The sequence below is a fragment of the Atta colombica genome, unplaced genomic scaffold, assembly GCF_001594045.1.
Source record: "Atta colombica isolate Treedump-2 unplaced genomic scaffold, Acol1.0 scaffold1, whole genome shotgun sequence".
Lineage (NCBI taxonomy): Eukaryota > Metazoa > Arthropoda > Insecta > Hymenoptera > Formicidae > Atta > Atta colombica.
In genome coordinates, this window is record NW_017259183.1 from 182,122 (window position 1) to 203,410 (window position 21,289).

The window sequence follows — 21,289 nt, forward strand, 5'->3', positions numbered from 1 at the left end:
TAAAAGATATCGTTCTTAGATATTTTTTTTGGTAAGACGAAAAGATATCTTTTCGTATTATCAAAAAAACGTAAAGAAAATATCTTTCCATATTTTATATCTTTCATCATTTATCTGCGAGTAGTATGCAAGATCGCCAAACGGATGCGGTGGAGTTCAATTTCTCATGTTTGAAAATAATATAAATAGAATAAAAGATGCAGCATTGTGAGAAATTTTACCCGTATTCTAATGAACACTAATAAAATATTTTTTGAAAGTGAATCTCCAAAAAGAACTATGATGAAAAATAATGACTCTTGCACACAGAACATGGCATTACGGCAAACATTGCAAAATGGGATGTATATTTCGTTTAGTTTTTTGTAAAAACTAATTCAGGTATCTGATATATGTTATTAAATGCTGCCAAAGTATAAAAACTAAAAGAAGTCTTAAAGACAACTAATATCCACAGAAGTCCTTCTTTAGATATTATATGGCTAAGGTTATAAAGATTAGCAATATCTGTCGTCTTTTAATCTCATCTTGTCGTTGACTATATTCTTTCAGTAAAAGATATCTTTACAACAATTTAGTCATTTTTTAGACGATTGTGCTCTCTAGATCGTATGTATAAATTCTATTGAGTCGATAAAACAGACGACTTTAGGATCTCCTTAAAAAAAAAAGGTCATAATTTGAATAAAGAGTATTTATGTTTATAAATATGTTCCAAATTGTAATTATTTAGATTTCGAATTATGATTGACATAATCTTTCTAAAAAAAATTGTAAGATTCCTTTACATTACAGGAGACATCTCTTCGATGGCCTTGATCTTGATATATGTTATAGAAATGGGAATACTGATCAACTTTTCCTAATAAATTAATCAGTAGCCTTTTATAATTTTGAGATATTTACATAAAACTCATTTCCAAAATTTCATTATTTTCTGTCTATCGCACGACCTTCCATGCAAAGTGATTCTCACCCCAGCTCCTGCCTGCTTAGGGACGCGCGACTTCACGCGAAGCGACTCTCACTCCACCTCCTCCCTGCTTCAGAGGCATCCAAGTTTCATTTCCCTTAATAGAAGGAAGTCATTTTGTAAGGCGAAGATCTAAATATCTTAGAAATTATAAGAGACCGCTGATTAATTTGTAAGAAAAAGTTAATCAGTACCATCATCTTTATTACATGTGTCAAGATCATCAAAGAGGTAATTTTAATGTATTATATTTGAGTATTACATATTGAAAAATTTAAGAGAACATCATGTCTCGCATTAAAATTGTTTTCTTTCAAATGAAAATAGATTATTGGTCATTAATTGGGGATTAAAATTGATTATGTGTTGTTTTGATGCGTGCGTGCGTGCGTGCACCTTTTCGGAAAATCAAAATGACATATTCAAGATGACTATCACAATGAACACAATGAAGTCGAGCGAAAAAAGCTATATCTTCAGAAGAACTACTTGGAAAATTAATGCAGCAAATTTTTCCATGTATTTTTGCTGCTGAAAACGAATCTGATAATAAAATTTGGCACTTTGGTCATATTTTGACTGCCATTTTAAAAAAACTGCAAAAAAATTCGCTTTTTGCGTATATCTCGGAAAATATTGATTTTAGAAAAAAAAGTATTCAACAAAAAATAAAATTCTTGAAATTCTTTACAAAGAAGATTCTATGCATAATTTTCGTAATTTTAACCGTTTACGCATAATATGACTTTGGATTATGAAACCTTTTCAATTAGGCTATATAAATTATATAGGTGCTAATATATATATATATATAGCATAATTGAAAAGATCTCGTAATTTAAAGTCATATTATGCGTAAATGGTTAAAATTATGTGTATATATATGTATATATAAGAAGGTTGTAAGGGCATAAAACACATATTAACACTTTAAATATTTACACTTTAAATAAGTTACATATATGAAAGTTGTGTTTATAACTTTCTGTTTTTATTGAGGAACACATTTTTATAGATCATTAATTTTATTTGTTATTATTTTATAAGCAAAAATGATAAAAATCTAAATTTTTTTATATAAGTACTTTAAGTATTAAAAATGACTTGTGCAAATTTCATGAAATTCACCAATTAGTTTACAACAAATAAAATAAAGTCTGTAAATAATTAATTCTTATTGCGAAAAATATTACCTCGGTCGGGAGTCGAATTTGGATCTCTTGTTCGCCCGGAAAGCAAGAGATCCGACTCCCGTCCAAAATAATATTTTTCACAATAAGAATTAATTATTTATAGATTTTAATATATCAGCATTATTAAGATCGTTCGAAGATGCAAAAAAGCATCAAATTATTAAATTGCTAGTCAATTTAATAATTAATTGTAATATTACTATGATAGTTCAATAGAGTTAGTGTTTCAAAATCGAAAAATCATTTCAGTGCGTGTTTTAGAGCGTTTTATATACGTAATATATATAATAATTTTATTATATACGTAATATATATAATATATAAATTCACAGAATCATACAAGCCTTTAAAATCCAGATAGATCATTTAAGATATGAGTATAATGTCTATAGTTTGTGTCACATATGCGATCCTATAATATATTATAAAGTATATAAAAAACTATATAAAAACTATATTAAAAAATTGAGATTTTTATTATTATATTAGGTGTACAACTTTGTTTCCACCGTTTTTTTTCCGAAATTCGAGGCTTTATTGTAAAAAACTGGTTATACATTTATGATTCAAAGTATTGTCCATCGCTGGCCATTATTTTCTCCCATCTTTCGGGTACCGTACGAATCCCGCGTCGAAAAAACTGGTCATCTTTTGAGGCTATCCACGAATCGATCCAATTTTTTACTTCTTCATGAGACCGGAAGTGCTGGTCAGCCAGGCCGTGTGCTATTGATCGAAACAAGTGATAGTCAGAGGGAGCAACGTCTGGAGAATACGGCGAGTGAGGTAGGACTTCCCATTTCAACGTTTCCAAATATGTCTTGACCACTTTCGCAACATGGGGTCGAGCATTGTCATGCTGCAAAATCACTTTATCGTGTCTCTCGTTGTATTGCGGCCGTTTGTCTTTCAATGCTCGGCTCAAACGCATCAATTGCGTTCGATACCGATCGCCTGTGATTGTTTCAGTCGGTTTTAACAGTTCATAATACACTACGCCGAGCTGGTCCCACCAAATACAGAGCATGACCTTGAACGTCAAAATCACCGTTCTTGAAGCGTTGAAACCACTCACGACACGTTCTTTCACTAATAGCGCCCTCACCATAAGTATTTGAGAGCATTCGATGAGCCTCAGCCGCAGATTTCTTCATATTGAAGCAAAAAATTAAATCCTCCCGCAAATGACGAGAATTTGGCTAAACTGACATTTTATCGAGAATAACTTTATGATGACACAAATCGATTAACTTTCTATGGGGTTATATTGACAGATGCCCAAGTTTATTGTATGACGTCTATGATCTATTTATTTCGACCACCACTTACCGCTAAAGCCATCTATAGGAAAACGGCGAAAGCAAAGTTGTACACCTAATATTATGTTTTCATATATTTCTATTAGAGTACAAATTTAAAAAATATTATTTTTTTATTGAAATAACTTTTGATCCAGATCAAACTATCTATAGTAAACTATCTATAGTTTTTTGTATTACTTTTAAGGGGATATTAGAGGCTCAATCGGGACGTAGCAGATCGATATAAATCTCCGAATTTACTGAATGGAATCAAAAATCCTTTTATAGGATTAAAATAGATGTAAAATTTGATAGTGCTGCAAAAAATTTTGTACTAAAATCGAAAAAAAAAAATTAAAAACTTATATTTTTTTCAACACGTAGAGCTATCACTTGACGTAGATATCTCCTTAATACAAAAATTTTATAGCTCGTATGGACCAAACGACAGTGCAGCTAAGCGTATTACGTGCACAAACAATACTGAGTTTATGAAATTAAGATTAAAAGCTTCAAAAGAAAGATTTATATCGATCTGCAAATGACATGTATACCTACAAATGCTGAGCGAAGACTCGGAATGGCAAAAAAAGCAATAATTGTGTCTAGCAGTAGGTGTTCAATCTTGCAAGAGATGGCGTTGCAATACGTTAGATAAGGACAGAACGTCACTAAACGTACGTTTGAGTGAAACACAACGATATACAGAATGTCCTTAAAAGGTCGAGATACTTGATTTCAGAAAATATAAGTTTTACAAAAAAATGTTTCAAAAGTTGTAGGGTTCAAAAAGATTTATTTATTGATCTTATTGGTTTGACTTTGGGTGGCGTCGCCAAAGTCAGGTCAAGATCACATCAATTTTTTTTAATGGAATATCCTACTTTTGATTCCAGAATCTAAAGCTGGTGTCGAGCTAGTGGAGAGCTTCCAAAACGCTATAAGAAAATATTTTTTTATTAAATAATTTTTGAATTATGATTGAAAGTAACAGTACCGCCAGCATTAGCATTACCCAAGATATATCACGCGAAGACAGCGGAGATTGCCCAAGCGGATTTACATATCTTTTGTGTTCAGAGAAAGATTAGAGAATAATACAGCTAATGAAAGGAAGATTGAACCTGCTTTCATTGGCTAAATCATCCGATCTTACCTTAGTTGGCTGGGTTATCATCCGATCTTGCCTTAGTTAGCTGAATCATTGTCCGATTTTGCCTTTATTGGATCATTGTCCGATCTTGTCTTAGTTAGCTGAATCATCATCTAATTTTGTCTTCATTGGTTGCATTATTTTCCAATCTTTTTCTGAGCAAAAGATGTGTAAATCCGCCTGAGCAAACTTTGCGTAATACATCTTGGATAATGTTAATGCTGGCAGTATTGTAACTTTCAAGCATCATAACAAATCAATCAAATAGTACTTAAAAATATTTTGAAAAAATATTTTCTTATATCGTTTTGGAAAGCTCTCAACACCAGCTATTAAATTCTATCAAAAGTAGGATGTTCCGTTTTAAAAAATCGATATGACCTTGACTCTGACCTTGGTGATATCAAGATTAAACTAATAAGATCAGTAAATAAACTCTATAACTTTTATCTGAAACACTTTTCTACAAAATTTATATTTTCCGGTTATAATATTCAAGTGTTCCGACCTTTTTAGGACACCCTGTATAATAAATATAAGAAATGAATGAAAGATGTCATTATTATCGAATTTGAAATTTTTTTAAAAGCTATACTATCGATCAAGTTCGGCCATCGCTTCAACATTCCCTTAAATGTAATTTTGAATAATCTTGAATAATTTTAAAGTAATTCTTAACATATTGCATTTACCTTACAACCTCCTTAAAGTGAATTAAATTCTAATATTATTTCTAATATTATTTCTTCTTTCAAAAATTTCTTCTTTAGCGCCGCTATTGGAAAATACGAGACGTATTATATATATATTTTTATTTATTTTAATCAATTCCTTATATAAATTAATAATAATGCGAATAAATGTCTTTTCACTTTATTTCTGCACGTATCTTATCACTACTTGAGCATGTTATGTGAATTTTTATTGTCCTTTTTAATCCAAATTATTATTGTTTTACGCTATTAATGTTTCATAAGTTCACATTATTCTATTTATCTATTTTATTCTATGTCATTCATATTTTGCAATATACATTACTCAACAAAGTTAAAGAATCACCCTTCGATTTTGTAAAAATAGCAAATTTTAAAATGGAAGAACTTTATCAAAAATCATTGTATCGGGATGTTTAAAAAAGTTTTCAACTTGAAATATGTACTTTTCAGATCTGTACTTTAGAAAAAACGATCTTACTGATATTTTATGGAATTACACAAACATAAATGAAGATGCACCAAATCTCAAAATTTTTTATAAAATTTGTAAAGTTTCATGGCGTAATTAAAAATTGCACACAAATGCAGTTTATAGCATCTGAAAGAATGAATGTTTAATTTGCCATTAATTTGCTTTGTTATTATATTCTACGATTTTTTTCATCGAGTTATTCAGCATCGAAGCATAATATCGTTTTTTTTTTATTGAGTAATTATTCAACATCAAAATAAAAGAGGTCATTTTTGCTTCAGTGTTGTATGACTCTGTTAAAAAAATCGTCCAGAGTTAAATAAAAATGCAATTTAAAAATAAAGATTCACTCTTTCGAATTCTGTAAATTGCATTTGTACGCAACTTTTAATTCGCGCTGTGGAATTTCGCAAATTTTGTAAAAAATTTTGAGATTAATGTATTTTCATTTATATTCATATAACTCCATAAAATATTAGTAAGATGGTTTTCTAAAGTACCGATCTGAAAAATACAGATTTCAATAATTAAATATAGAAACAACAAGGCTCAAAACGATTAAATCAATATAATCTGATGATTGCCTTTTTTTCAAGTCAATACTGCTTCTTAATGTGTAAAATTTTTTTATTATTGGGAGTACAAATTAGATCCGTTTCCCTAAAGATGGCTCCAGCTGTTGTGAATGGTTCATAATGACAGCTGATTTTGGCGGTTTCAGAGAGGTTAAACATCTGCTAATAATATTCAGTTTATATCGCTTTGAGTTTCATACAAAAATCTTGATTTTTACTGTGTTTGAAATGTCGAATTTTGTATTAACCAAGCAGCAGGAGGTTTTGATTTTGCGGGAGGTTTTGATTTTCTGCTTTAATTGGAAGAAAAGTGCGGCTGAAGACCATCGAATGCTTGTCAAAGTTTATGGTGATTGGTTATGACACTGCTCCAACTGATAAATCATGTAGGGAATGGTTTCGACGTTTCAAGGATATTTCAGCATTGAAGACAAGCCTCGCTCTGGACAGCCAAAAAATTCGAAGATAAAGAATTAGAGATATTACTCGAAGAAGATCAGAGTCAAACGCAAGAGGAGCTTGCAGAATTATTGACGGTAACTCAACAAGCCGTTTCTGTACGATTGAGAATCATGGGAATGATTCAAAAACAAGGAAATTGAGTGCCTTATGAACTGAAACCGAGAGAAAAGTTGAAAGGCGATTTTTCACTTGCGAACAACTGATTCAAAGACAACAGAGAAAAGGTTTTTTGCATCGGTTGTGACTGAAGATAAGAAGTGGATATTCTACGACTACCCTAAAAAGAAAAAATACTACGCTAACCCCGATCAATCGTTGCCATCGACTTCAACATCAACACTACGGCCGAACATTCGAAGATTATGTTCTGTATCTGGTGGGACCAAAAGGGTCTTGTTTACTATGAGCTGCTGAAACCTGACGATTCATTACGGGCGATCAATATCGGCTACAATTGATTCGTTTGAGCCATGCATTGCGAGAAAAACGGCCGGAAAAGACATGACGAGCAAAGACATGATAAAGTTATTCTTCTTCATCACAACACTCGGCCTCATGTCGCTAAAGTCGTAAAAAAATATTTGGAAACGCTCAATGGGATGTTTTTCCGTACCCGCCGTATTCTCCGGACATTGCTCCTTCTGATTACTGGTTGTTCCGAAGAATGCAGCAAGTCACCGGTTCACTTCTTTCGCAGAAATCGAAAATTAGCTCTAAAATTGGATCGCCTCCAAAGACGAGTCATTTTTTCGAGATAGAATTCGAAAATTGCCTGAGAGATGAGAAAAAGTAGTAGGCAACGATGGACAACACTTTAGTTGATCTGTTCATTCATTTTGTTTTGAAATAAATGCACAAAAAAACAGACCGAACTAATTTGTACTCCCAATATAATATTTTATAAAATTTACAACAGAATAAACATTTCGATCTCTGTTTTTAAGTCCTCTTCAGTACAATATAAAAAATAAAATAAAAAATGCTATTAATCTTCTTATCAGCGTATGTAAACAATTCTTATAAAGCGCATGTTGTATTTGATTGATAGTGATTTTGCGAACGTATAAAATTGACCTGGTATTATTGATTACGTTGTCTTATAAATCTTTATATGCATTAATACATCAAATTGCCAGATTTATTAAGTAATTACATTATTACATAATTTTAATAAATTGATTTTCTCTTGTGACTTACATGAAATTGATAAGTGAAGCACATTGAGATGTTGCACACTTCTAAAGTTCTCCTCAAATGAAAGTCATCATGCAAACATTAAACCGACACATACAATATACTGAAAAGAGGAGGTTAATTATTAACTAATACTGAAAAGAGGAGGTTAATTATTAACAAGTTAATAATTAAAATTATGTATATAATTAATAAGATAATAAATTAATAAACTACAATAAGATAATAAATTAATTAACTGGAATTGAAAGTTAATTCTGGGAAATGAGTCAGTAAAATCAATAAAAGTTAAAAATGCAATAAATAATAAACTTTTAGATAAGAAGTTAAGTTAAATAAATTAAGCTAACAATTTATACACAATTTTTAAACATGATAATTATTGAAGCTGTAAATTTTTGTATAATATAAATAGCTGAATGTATAGATAACGTTAAATAAGATTAAAATATAAGAAATTTAAAAGTTCAATGTCATTTTTGTAAATTTATTCCATTCATTTGTCTTTTTTTTTGTATGTAACATTTCAGAAATCTATTTCTTTTTAAAGTTTGTCTCCTTATTTAAGATCTTTTTGTTACCCCAATCGAAATGATTTTTCTAATTTGTGTTCTGTTATTACTGAGCGCTGAATTGTATTCCATCTTATATAATTCTTATGGTTCTTTTTCTAATTTCTGTTATTTTGTTTGTTTGGTCCACATATGCATCACATTTTTACATTTTATTTCATAAACTACGTTTGTGTGTGAAACCTAAGGAAGTTTATCTTTTAACCTTTAGACTGTCGGCATTTTTTTAAAATAGTGATTCTTTTTTCTCAAAAATTTTTTTATGTAAATAACATACACATGTGCAAAATTTTTAGATTTGTGTAGAATTACAAAAGTAGCAAGGAACATACGATCAAATATAAAAAATGTTTATTTTCTCAAAAACAGTGTATTTTGAGGGTTTTTGGTATCACTAATTCCAATTCTGAGCATAGATTTATAAAATTTCGAATCTTAAGCGCAATATTGACAACATAAATGAATATAAACGTATACGTATAAACTCTGAACTTTCCTTTATTGTTACCCAGAGCTAACAATGGATATAGAAAATTTGTAGCTCTTTTTTTACTTTTCTTTTTTGTTTTATAATTTTTAAAATTTTTTTATATATTTTAATTTTTTTGTATATTTTTCAATACTTATATTTTTTAATATATTTTAGACAACATGTATACAATTATGTTTGTATGTAATATATATTAGTATTAAAAATACCATTAAAAATGGTGATATTTTAAATCACAAAAGCCATAAAAGTGGCTTTCCCAACAGTCTAAAGATTAAAACTTTGATAAACCATTTAAAACTTTAAATTCTAAATTAAAACTTGTTAAATCCTAAGTCATACGAACAATGGGACTGTTTTTAATAAAACTTATTTATTTTATTTGAAATTTTATTTATGAAAAGAATGATGAAATATCTAGATTTTTTAATTTCCCTGTTATTATGGGAATCTAAATTCAGCGAATTTTGATTTAATTGTTAGAACTATGTAATCTTTTATTAATATTATTAAAGATCTTTTTTAATGGATCTTACTAAGTGAAATTTATATGGCATTGTCAAAATTCTCTCTGTGGAACCTTGTAGGATAAATGGAGCATTCTATCAACTAAACTCAGTATCATTCCTCCTTTTCGACCAAGAGGATGGTGAGAGTAATAGTTCAAATAACATCGCGAACAGGTGGATTTTGTGTATAGATTGCAAATCAAATAATTATTGTATTTGATTAGCATAACATTCAGGAAATTTAAGGAAAGAACTTATCACCTTATTCAAGAGTAAAAAAAAGTTCAATCTGTAATGATAAATCATAAATGATAAGTCATAAGTTAAAAATTTTTTATTCGAGATTAGAATTGTCAATATTTCAATTTTAATGTCAATTGTCAATTTTAATGCTCCACTCAATTTCATGTAAGTCACAAGAAAATCAGTTTATTCGAATTATACAATAATGTAATTTACTACTGAGTAAACTTGACAATTTGCTGTATTGATGCATATAAAGGAGATTTATAAGACAGCATAGCCAATAATATCTTTTATACACGTTCGTAAAATCACTACAATCAGATACATATGCTTTATAAGAATCATTTACATACGCTGATAAGATTAATAGCATGTATTTTCTATTTTATTTTTTATTTTTTATATTGCATTGAAGGATCTAAAAACAGAAATCGAAACATTTGCTGTTGCTAATTTCATAAAATAATAAAAAAATTTTACACATTAAAAACCTGTATTAAAAATATATACACCAGGTTATACAGATTTCAAAACTATAAAATGTTTTTTTAAACATTTCGATGCAATGATTTTTTATAAAATTCTTTTATCTTAAAATTTTTGCAGGGTGATTCTCTAATTTTGTTGAGTAGTGTATTTATATATATATAATTTTTTCTAACTAAATATGATTGATTCTATACAATTTCATTAGTTTGTTGCTACTTTATAAAAATTGTTTGCCTAAGGCCTAAGATAAAATAATGATTTTTAATATTCTGACATAATTAAACGATATCTGAAATTTTAATCATCTAGTACTGAACAATCTGCATTATATTATTTTTTTATCTTATAAATTTTATAATTTATTACAGTATCTATTATACATGCTTTCGAATATTGTATCTTCCTTTTTTTTCTTTTTCTATCTTTCTATCAACTAGCTAAAAATATTGTAAGTTTTAATAATTTAAAACTAAAGAGAGAGAAAAATTATTCTTGAAGCTTCCACGGGTGCTACATAAAGATTATGCGTTTCGCGGATTTCCTCCGTGTCCAGATCCATTCTTGGAATGCCAACGTTTTGTAAACCTTGCAGTTTACTTCATCAGGGCGAGGAGCAGCTTGATACTGAGTAGTATCAGGTAGTGGACTACAAGATTTACAAAACATTGGCTTTCCAAGAATGGATCTGGACGGAGAAAATCCGCGAAACGCATAATCTTTATATATAGAGAAAAAAATTTTTTAACGTTAAATTTCTCATGCTTGTCTGTTTATATATCAATATCATGTCTCTTTTGTTGAATGACCGCTCCCCCTCCCCTTCTACATCATGTTTTTATTTTGTATTTCATAAGCACATATCCAACGATCAATATCTATCTATGTTATAGGCGTCCTGTACCTAATATTCCCCCCCGAATTCCTGACAGACCATATTCTGGCCGACTAAACTGAGCTAGTCCGACACAGCAATGGCATACAAGACAGCAGCTTGTGCTACACAAGATGCAACAATCCGAGACAACATCAGGAAAGATCTCGTCCTAAATGACGGACGATAGCGAACCGGATGTACCGCAAGGCAAGGCTGACTGAAGAAATTCTCAATTACGCAATGAGAACACAAAGATCTCTTAAAGCGAGCGTCTTATATTCTGATCTCAGCGGCTTTGATGTCGAAGATTATAGATATTTACCGACAGGAATCATGAGAAGTAATTAGAAACGCAAGAAGGAACCATTTGTGCAGAGAGAAGAAAGAATAAGGCTGTGTTATGCGAATACTAGAGAAGAAAGAGGAAGAAGAAAGAAGAGACGAAGGTCAGATGCAAAAAAATGCTTCCGTTTCTCGATGATTGAAACAATTAGTAAAATTCTTTCAGTCACTTCTTCAACCATTTCTTTCTCTGGTGTATACTTCGACTTCTATCATTATTTATGACTTATGTACAGCTAGACTCGCATTAGTTTATGATGTAGTTCTAAGTATTAACACTGCGCTCGGTACGCGTCAGATGTATTTTTAAAAGGATAATTTTATTCGAAACGACAAATAGAAATCTTACAAGAAGAACGATTCAAATTCAACTCTTCTCGTGTTTGTTTAATTTAAAAAGCCATTTAAAATCGCGATTATCAGTATTATGTACAAGTTAAGACTACTAAGTATTCTCTCAAGAGTACGAGTTAATCTTTCGAGAAATGTCGAAATTGCAGTATTGTCATATAACTTAATTTTAATTAATGATCTGTGAAATTGCAAATGAATAATTAAAAAACTTTACCGGTTTTCTTGAATACTCCTTTTTATTACTCCTGCTTTTATGCGATATTTGAAATACAACATATTCTTCTTATTGTGAGTTTCGTGATGGAAGTATTGTAGAAGCGATTTTTTTTTCACATACAAGACGAATATGAGCAACTCAGTTACCTCAATTATAAAAGAATTAATTAAACAGAGAGACTAAATCACATTTCGTGAGAAACGGGGAGTTTGCGATCAGACATGCTATCAGCATTCCAGAGAAATTTTGCAGTTATGAAAAATCACACAGAAATATAAATTATTGTGATCAATGCATTATTATCGTAATGAAACAGATATGCTTGTTTAATCGTGCCAAGATGATCGTTTGTTAGGTACAATAACGATGCTATTTTTAAGGATCTCTAGAAATTCTGCGATGAACAACGAAGTGTAAACAGTAGGGCCATTGTACTGCAATAAGTGATATGTAAAAGATACAAAAGATGAAAATAGTGATATTTATTTTGAACAATCGTGTAGAATTTGTTTTTTATTGACTCATGCGCAATTATTTTTATAAGTATCTTTTTATAGTTATTTTTGCATCATAATATTAATAACTGCGCGACGAAGGCGGTATTGGAAAATGCATCACAATTATTCTGTAAATGAAATCAAAATGACAAACTATAAATGAAGTAACAGAAATTGTATATATAAAGTTTACAAATATAGTATTACACGTAAATGTGTTAGGAAGAAAGAGATTTTTATATTACAAACATTACTACGCACTAACAGTCAATCTACACTGACTGATCAATGATGATCAATGTGTATTAGGACATATAATAAATCAAATAAATGAATATTTAATACGAAATAATTCGTTTTATCATTGTGGGTAATGCTCCGTTTCCATCATAAATTATACAAAATGTTAGGAAATTAGTGATAAGTTTTTCGCACATGTGGTAAAATGAACTAACCTGAGAAGAAAAGTCCTCTACCATTTTACAATTGTCGCAATGTCCAGCAAATGAGAATGGATTAAAATGGATTCAGATTTTTCAGAAATACGGATTCATGAATGTTAAAATGAATCCTTTTCAATCCTGAATGCATTTTTATTTATTTTTTATTTATAGGAGTTGCATATAACTTATCTCTATGCCTTTCAAACCCAAAAATAATTAGCATTTTCTGTGCATCATGAATACTCAATTCAGAATTGTGAAATGCAGTTTTTTGATCTAATTGAATAAAAAAAGTTTTTATTTAAAAATGAATCATAAATGTTACTTAAATTATTCAAAATTATAAGTAGGAAGTTTTTTCGTTTTAATCTAACTAAATTCAAAAGTTATAACGTAAAAATAATTGAGCTGTTCTTTTTCTCTTTGATTAGAAGTAAAATGAATGATCAATGTGAATACTCCCAAGTCGAACACAGCCCGAATATTAGGCTAATCACAGAGCGCGACATCGGCCAAGCGAGATTAGATCCGACACTTACCCAATGTTGTCTCATAGTAATATAAATTATATTTTATTATATGTTAAATGATGATATTTTTATTATATCTATAACTTCATTACTAGTTTAGCTGATTGTAATTGAAGTAGAGAATGAATAACACATTTATTAATTGAAGAAGTGGTGTAGGTAGTGGCGGGTAACGTAGAAGATTCATAATCCAGAGATCCCAGATTCGAATCCCACTAAGGTACGTTTTTTAATACCAATTTGGAGTAGGTATACTTATTATAAATGTCTTAGGAATAAAAATTTGTAATCCTTAAATATGAATGTTTTTTTTTTCGAATTTTAAATTAGTGTCAGCTCGGATCCAATCCATTTCAATTCATTTTCAGATTTAAAATATGCATTAAAAAAATTTTAATCCCTTTTAATCCATTCTCGTTTGTTGGATGGTTAACAAGTTATTAACTTAAGAAAATAGCCAAATTCGCCCAGTTCACCGCACAAATGTAAGCGCGCGACAGGATAGTATCGCCCCGCGCGGCGAGGCACGCGTTCGCCATGGACATATGAATATCTGGACAGAAACTTCAGGTATGGGGGGAGGGGCGGGTGAAAATTTTAGGGAAGGAGGAAGCCGCCATATTGCTGGCGACATTGATGCTGCTTCTTTCTAGCGTAAAATAATAAAGTATGTTCTGTTTCATGCATGCTGCATTATTTATCCTTGTTATTCATCAAATATTAATTAATATTCTGCTTCATCCGTGAAACGGAATGCAATTTATGTGATTATCGCTGCTGGATATCATGATGAGGACAATAATTGCTTTTCATTTATACCGATTCTCAGATAATTCTCATTTGCGACGTCATAACTCACTTGAATGCGCATTCCTTCAATATTCCTTTAATAAATGAGATTTAATTTTTGTCTATAATCTGCATAAAATCGAGATCATGTGCTTTAAGTTTTGTAAACTCACTTTAAAAGTCAGGTTCGAACTTGTGTTGTTATGTGATAACTTTTTACCAACTAAGCAAATAATGACATCATTAATCTGAGTATGAAATACTCAGTTCACTTCAGTTCACTCAGTTTCACTTGCATGCAAATGGAAAGTAATTAATATTGCGCATAACAAAATTTTATATTTTTCTAAAATAAAACATCAACAATGCCACATTATGCTGTATCAATAAAAGCTACAAAAAACTAAGGAGCAAATTAATCAAGAACAAAATGTCGAAATAAGTTTTCATCGATACAATTTTCATCGACATATTTAACCTACAATAAAAATAAAAATTTAATACCCACCTAGCAAACGAGAATGGATTAAAATGGATTGAAATTTTTTTCTATCCGAATGCATATTTTAAATAGCGAATACTTTTTTTGGATTTAATTGGATTCAATTAGATTTAATTGGATGCAATTGGATTGAAAAACTGCATTTCCTATTCAAAATTTTGAATTGAACAGTTCATGAAACAATATTTCTGAAAATCTGAATCCATTTCAATTCATTTCAATCCATTTTCGTTTGCACGGTAAAATAAATAATAAAAAAGAGGTTATGAGCCAATAAGTCACTTTAATGCTAATCCAAAAATAATGTGAAATTAAATTTCATATAATTGAATAAATATTTGGACCTACACAAAGTCATTATCAATGTCACAACATATCGATAATTATGAGTACAAAAGTCGCATAAAAATTAAAATTCTAATAATATCTAAAGCCATGTTAAAATATTATTAATATAAAATTTGAGGCAGTATTATATATTTTATTAATATTTAACATGATTTTGGATTTTATTGCGACCTTAATTGTTGCTACTTACAATTACCTTCTTTGTAACGTTAATTATGACCTTGTCTACAGATCGAAATGTTTGTTCAATTATATAAAATTTAGTTTTATATTATTTCTAGTTTAGCATTAAAATAATTTGACTCATAACCCTTTTTTTAATTACTTGATTTGTAAACGTTTAACGGTTGTGTGCAATTGAAAACAATTTTCAGTTTATATTAAAAGAAGTAATGAATATATATGTATATTTATTACTTCTTTTACTATAAACAGAAAATTATTTTTAATTGCAACAATCGTTGAATTAACTTTGTCTCACACAAAATCCTATTTTTATGCATTAAAAATAATATCATAATATATATATCGATTTTCAAATAGAGCGCTAAAATGTCGCCAGACAAGATGACTGACCCTTCCCGTCGCGCGTCGTCCTCTCACCCGTAAGCTAGCTTTACGCTCCGTCCAGATATTTATATATTATACCGAGATAGATTTAATTTCGTTTCACAAATTAAAAATTTATAGAAATGATCTCGGTAAGGCGGTTAGATTGATAATGAGATATTCTTTTACAAATGCTTTTTTGTATAAAAATAGGTTGTAAGGAAAATGTTTGTGAGTGTGGTTTTGAATCTCAGGATTTAAACCATATTTTTTGGATTTGCCCCCGTCAGACCGAAATTTAGAAATGATTTCATTCAGTCACTTATTGAAATTGGAATTTTCGCTCCTTTATCGGTAGCTCGTGTTGTTTCTTTGTCATACATTAAAGCTATCAATTTTTTTATTTATTTTCATGAATAAATGTAACTTTAATATTTAAATTTTAATTGTATTCGTTTTTTATGCACGATCTTGCACCTACAATAACGTTCAGTTCCAGTTGATCTGCATCGAATCTGCATCAAATAAAGTGACACCTGGAGTCTCTGTTTTTGTAATCATTTTTGTAATCACAAAGATCCATTTGAAGACCTCTGGGATTATGTTGACAAACCTTATATTGAATAGTAATTTTTAAGTCTCTATTCCCGAAGAGATTCTTATGCTAGATTACCAGATCCGTTCTACGCATGGTACTATGACTCAATCATAGGATCGAAAATCCATACAGGGGAATTAGAAGAAGAAGAAGAAGAAGAAGATATTCAAATTGCGTCCGCAATTGCATTGTAAAGAACGTGTCTAGCGACGGCGGATGCGCACTTCGCCGCATGAGACAGGTATTATCCTGTCACGCGCTTGTATTTGGCGATGAGCTGGGCGAATTTGGCTATTTTCTTAAGTTAAAATTAGTTAACCATTGCGACAATTGTAAAAAAAATGATAGAGGACTTTTTTCTCAATTTAATCCATTCTACCACATGTGCGAAAAACTTATCACTAATTTCCAAACATCCTGTATATATTTTATAAATGATATATCATTTATGCATACATTTTGTATACATTATATATGTTTTGTAATTATTTTGTATATTATTTTATATATTATAAAATATGTATTTCATGTATAGTATTATATTTCATAACTTGTAATATATGATTTTTTTCTTTATATGACTGATGTATAAAAGAATAGACAATGCAATATAACGCTTCCATCTCCGATTTTCTTGTACTTTATAAATTTATTTTATAATTTTATTTTGTAATTTTTTTTATTTATTTTGTAATTTTCATTCGTAGAGAATATGTTCCGGGAAGGAAAATTATCACTTACCATAAGTCTCGTTTTTTTTTTAATAATTTCAATTTTGAAATTAATTTTTTTGCAATGTTTTCAAATGTTCTCATATACTATTATATATATGTATATATGTATATATGTGCGTGCATGAGTGTGTGTAAACAACTAACATAAGTTGTAGTATACATAGATGACAGATGGTCTATCGTAACTTAACTATATCTAGTGAAATGATAATGGATTCAAATTGAATTGATGTCGATTCCATCGATTCGACATCAATTTCATTGTCATTTCTTAATGAACTAATAATGGACAATAATAATAAATAAATAATTCAGTGCTCTGCATTAGATGCACATTTCGAACTGATTTCAGCGAACGACTCTCTACTACTGATCGAGTCTCAGCCTAGTCCATGATCACTCACGATGATGCTCTGGTTCAGGAGCTCTCTATATCTTAAATATGCTAAGATTAGCTCTCTATATCTTAAATATGCTAAGAAGATACAGTATATTGTGCTAAGTATCTTTTGTTATTAAAGAATATCTTGCTAAATAATTTTTATTTTCTTAAAAAATCAAGTACTAAATTTTCTATTATTAATATTAATAAATATATTAATATGCTCCATATAATAATATAATTGTAACAATAATACGTGTCATTGTAGCAATCACATGAAACAAATTTTTCAAGCCTGTTGATTGACTATGGGATAGAGAGATCCGAAGATCTCTCTGTTCTATACACATTTGTCGTATGACAAAAACGCACAAATGAAATAACATCTTTGCGATAGTAAGAGTCGCTGGAATCAGCCCGAAACGTGCATCTAATGCCGAGCACTATATTATCAAAATAGCATGTTACTTTATTTTAAGGAGGAATTATCTTTTATTGGATTATTATCCGTCAAAAAATCGATTTTTTAACGGAATATTATAGTATGAAAAATATGTACAGGAAGTTTTAAATTAAAATTCATATCATCATCGAGATACTATTAAAGATCGACATCCTTACGGGAATTCGCATCCATGTGAATATTGAAGTAATTAAGAGTTAAAAACTATAATAATATTGTATTAATTTTATTAGTTTAATAGACGTATTTATACATTTAGAACTCAATAATGCTCGAGTTTTCTTTAAAATTATGATTTCATTTTGTTGATTGTTATCGTCAAAGTTTGATTATCAACAGAAGTGATAACTGCAGAGAAAAAAATTGTAATTTTTCCGCAATATATAAAATATTATAGTTTTACAAATATGCACATTTATTTATGGAACATTTATGTAATAAAAAATCATGAATTTAATAATGTATGAGCCAAATATTTATGTTAATAATAGCAAATTTATATAAATTATCGATAATAATGTTCTTCAATTACAATACTTCCGGAGTTTTTATATCGCCGAAAATTGCTTAGGATTGACGGTCTTTAATAACAGAGAGAAACTTGAAAGAGGACATGACGACCCAAAATCTATAACCGCAAAATGCTGCCGCACTATGGCCCTCTGACAAAGTGTAATTGGATGTAATATTCCGTATATGACCCGTAATTCGTTCACTATTTTCGTAATTCAACAACTAAGTTATACATAGATTTTGACAAAGGAAAAATTGTCTTAAAATAATGTCAGAAATATGTCATTTTAAGGACAAAGGTTTGTTCTGAGACATATACCTGCGCGTTTTAAATTGATTTATTATATAACTTCGTCAATTATACCGACGAGATATTATTAACAGAGAAAAATCTGAGAGAGAACATCACGCTGAAAACCTGTAATCGCAAAATGCTATCGCATACTCTGACAAAGTAGATGTAAACTACATAGCAACGTCCACTTTTCTTAGAAGACATCGTCTATTTTTCAAGACAGGAGATAATAAATCGACATTTGGTACATATAGCACGATTATATACACCAAGTATGATGATATCATCTCCAGCTTTGAAAAATAGACGATGTACCCTAGAAAAGTGAATGTTGCTATACGAAAATAGCGAACGAATTACGGATTACATACGGAAGGTAGGCGTAATCCGACGCGGGCGCTCAGTTCCGATCAGTTGCTTGCTACGCGTGAAGCTGACTTTTTATATGCAGCGGCAGCAATTTGTTGCTATTAATTAAAAATTTTACATGAGATGATGCACTTCCGACGGAAAATACATTTTGTAATATCTCATTGAAATTCAAGCGAACGAACAGTGAGCAGCAAAGAATTTGAAGCTAAGAAAATGCAATGGGTACATATAATGAGTACATTTTTATTAAGATTTGAAGTAATGGGAATGTTCTAAATTCTAAATTACCTTAAATGGTCCAAAAAGTTGTCCAAATTATAACTGCACTAACAATTGCCATATAATCACAAGTTTTTATCTTTTTAAGTTTTCCATATTAATTTTCGAACTGAGCAAATAAAAGATATATATTTGAGGTTAAACTTTAATACATGTATTATTACTGATATTTCTTTTCATGTGCAGCAAAATACAGCGGAAACAATTATGAAAAATTTGCATCACGTGACATTTTTGCTGCCGCAGCGTGCTTCGCGGGAAAAGTCACTTTAACACGATGATATGCGCATGTACATATTTCCTCTTCCCCACCTCACTCTCTCCCTCTCTCTCTCTCTCTCTCTCTCTCTCTCTCTCTCTCTCTCTCTCTCTCTCTCTCTCTCTCTCTTCTATCTTGTAAAAATGTTTTCATACTGCAACCGAACTAGAAAAAGGCAGGATAATTTCGTGACCGAATTCCGAGTGAATTCTTATAATTCTCATAAATCCAGACTAAATAACATAAGATTTTGTTTTCACATTAATTGTATCACGATTACGTTTATGCGAATTTTTTTCTTTCAAATTAATTATATCACTTATAACGTTTCACGCATACTTGATCGACAAACGAATGTATTAGTTCGTTATTAATCACCGATTAATTATTTAGAGACTGAGAATTAACTGAGAATTAAATCCAAGAAAGAAATTGCATATAGCAATTAATTATCAGAAATTTTCGTCCTTCTATAAATTGTTTCGCATGTCAATACATTCACGGATTTATCCACGCACTTGACTTATTTTTACAAACAAATCTATTGGCTCACTGCTATTAATCACTGCCGGTTAATCATTCGGCACTGAGAATATTATTCCGTATAAATCCGTATTGATACAATTTATAAAAGGACGAAAATTTCTGATTATTAATTGCTGTATGCAATTTCTTTCTTGGATTTAATTCTCAGTCGGTATGAAACATCTTTATAAGGTAAGAGAGAGAGAGAGAGAAAGAGCGGGGTGAGTGAAAAGAAATATGTATACGTGTGCGTATCATCGTGTTACGCGTTTCAAGCAGTTGATCGGAATTGAGCGCTCACGGACGGTGCGTTGCACCGCTCCTACCTTGGAGTCCTATATGAAAGAAGTGACATTCATCCCTTACTACTTTTAGTACATGTTCAGCACTGCCATATTTAACCCGCTCCAACTGACCAGTTTCCATGAAACTATTTACTTCATTGTAAGAATCATGAATCCTTCGTCAGGATGAGATTAAGTAAGTATTAATGTTTTGTGTTTTCTTGTTGAATAATATAGTGATTAAATAATGTAATTAAAAATGTTACAAAAAAAAAGGTAAACAGCATAATTGTATACAATTAGTTTTATAATTTTATTGAATGCATTATTGCAATAACGTTATGTATTTTTGTAACATGATTATGTTTCTATTTTACCAAGAAATATTTCACAAATACACAAAAATACCTATACATACCTATTGTAGGTATGTATAAGGATCTTTGTGTATTTGCGAAATATTTCCTGGTAAAATAGAAACATACAGCCTGAAACTGGTACACTATGTGTATGTACCAGTTTCAGCTGTAGAAAAGAAATATATGACAGCTCTCCACTGAGGGCACAATAATAGCTGCTTTAATTAGGTAGGGGATAACACCAATCAGAAAACGCGACGCCGTGGTCGCTTCTCTCATATATAGGACTCTACTGCCTACCTTCCGCGATCCATAATTCGTTCACTATTTTTATTCAAATTTTATAGTTTATAATTCAAAAATTAAGCTACACATCAAATTTTGATAAACGAAAAATTGTCTTAGAATTATGTTAGAAATACGTCATTTCAAGGAC

General features: G+C 30.2%; 1 protein-coding gene across 11 annotated transcripts in view; it reads left to right on the top strand.

Annotated features, from left to right (window-relative positions):
- LOC108694229 (dynamin) overlaps window positions 1-20,688 on the top strand; it is a 97,814-nt gene extending 77,126 nt beyond the window's left edge. For 10 of the 11 annotated variants that reach the window (XM_018203602.1, XM_018203596.1, XM_018203674.1 and 7 more), the window contains one exon: window positions 11,236-11,909. In XM_018203602.1, the coding sequence (XP_018059091.1) occupies window positions 11,236-11,299 (64 nt within the window). In that variant the 3' untranslated portion in view covers window positions 11,300-11,909. Of the gene's footprint in view, window positions 1-11,235; window positions 11,910-20,585 lie in introns of those variants that run through there. The other variant, XM_018203634.1, reaches the window with a different exon arrangement.
- Window positions 20,689-21,289: the final 601 nt, after the last annotated feature.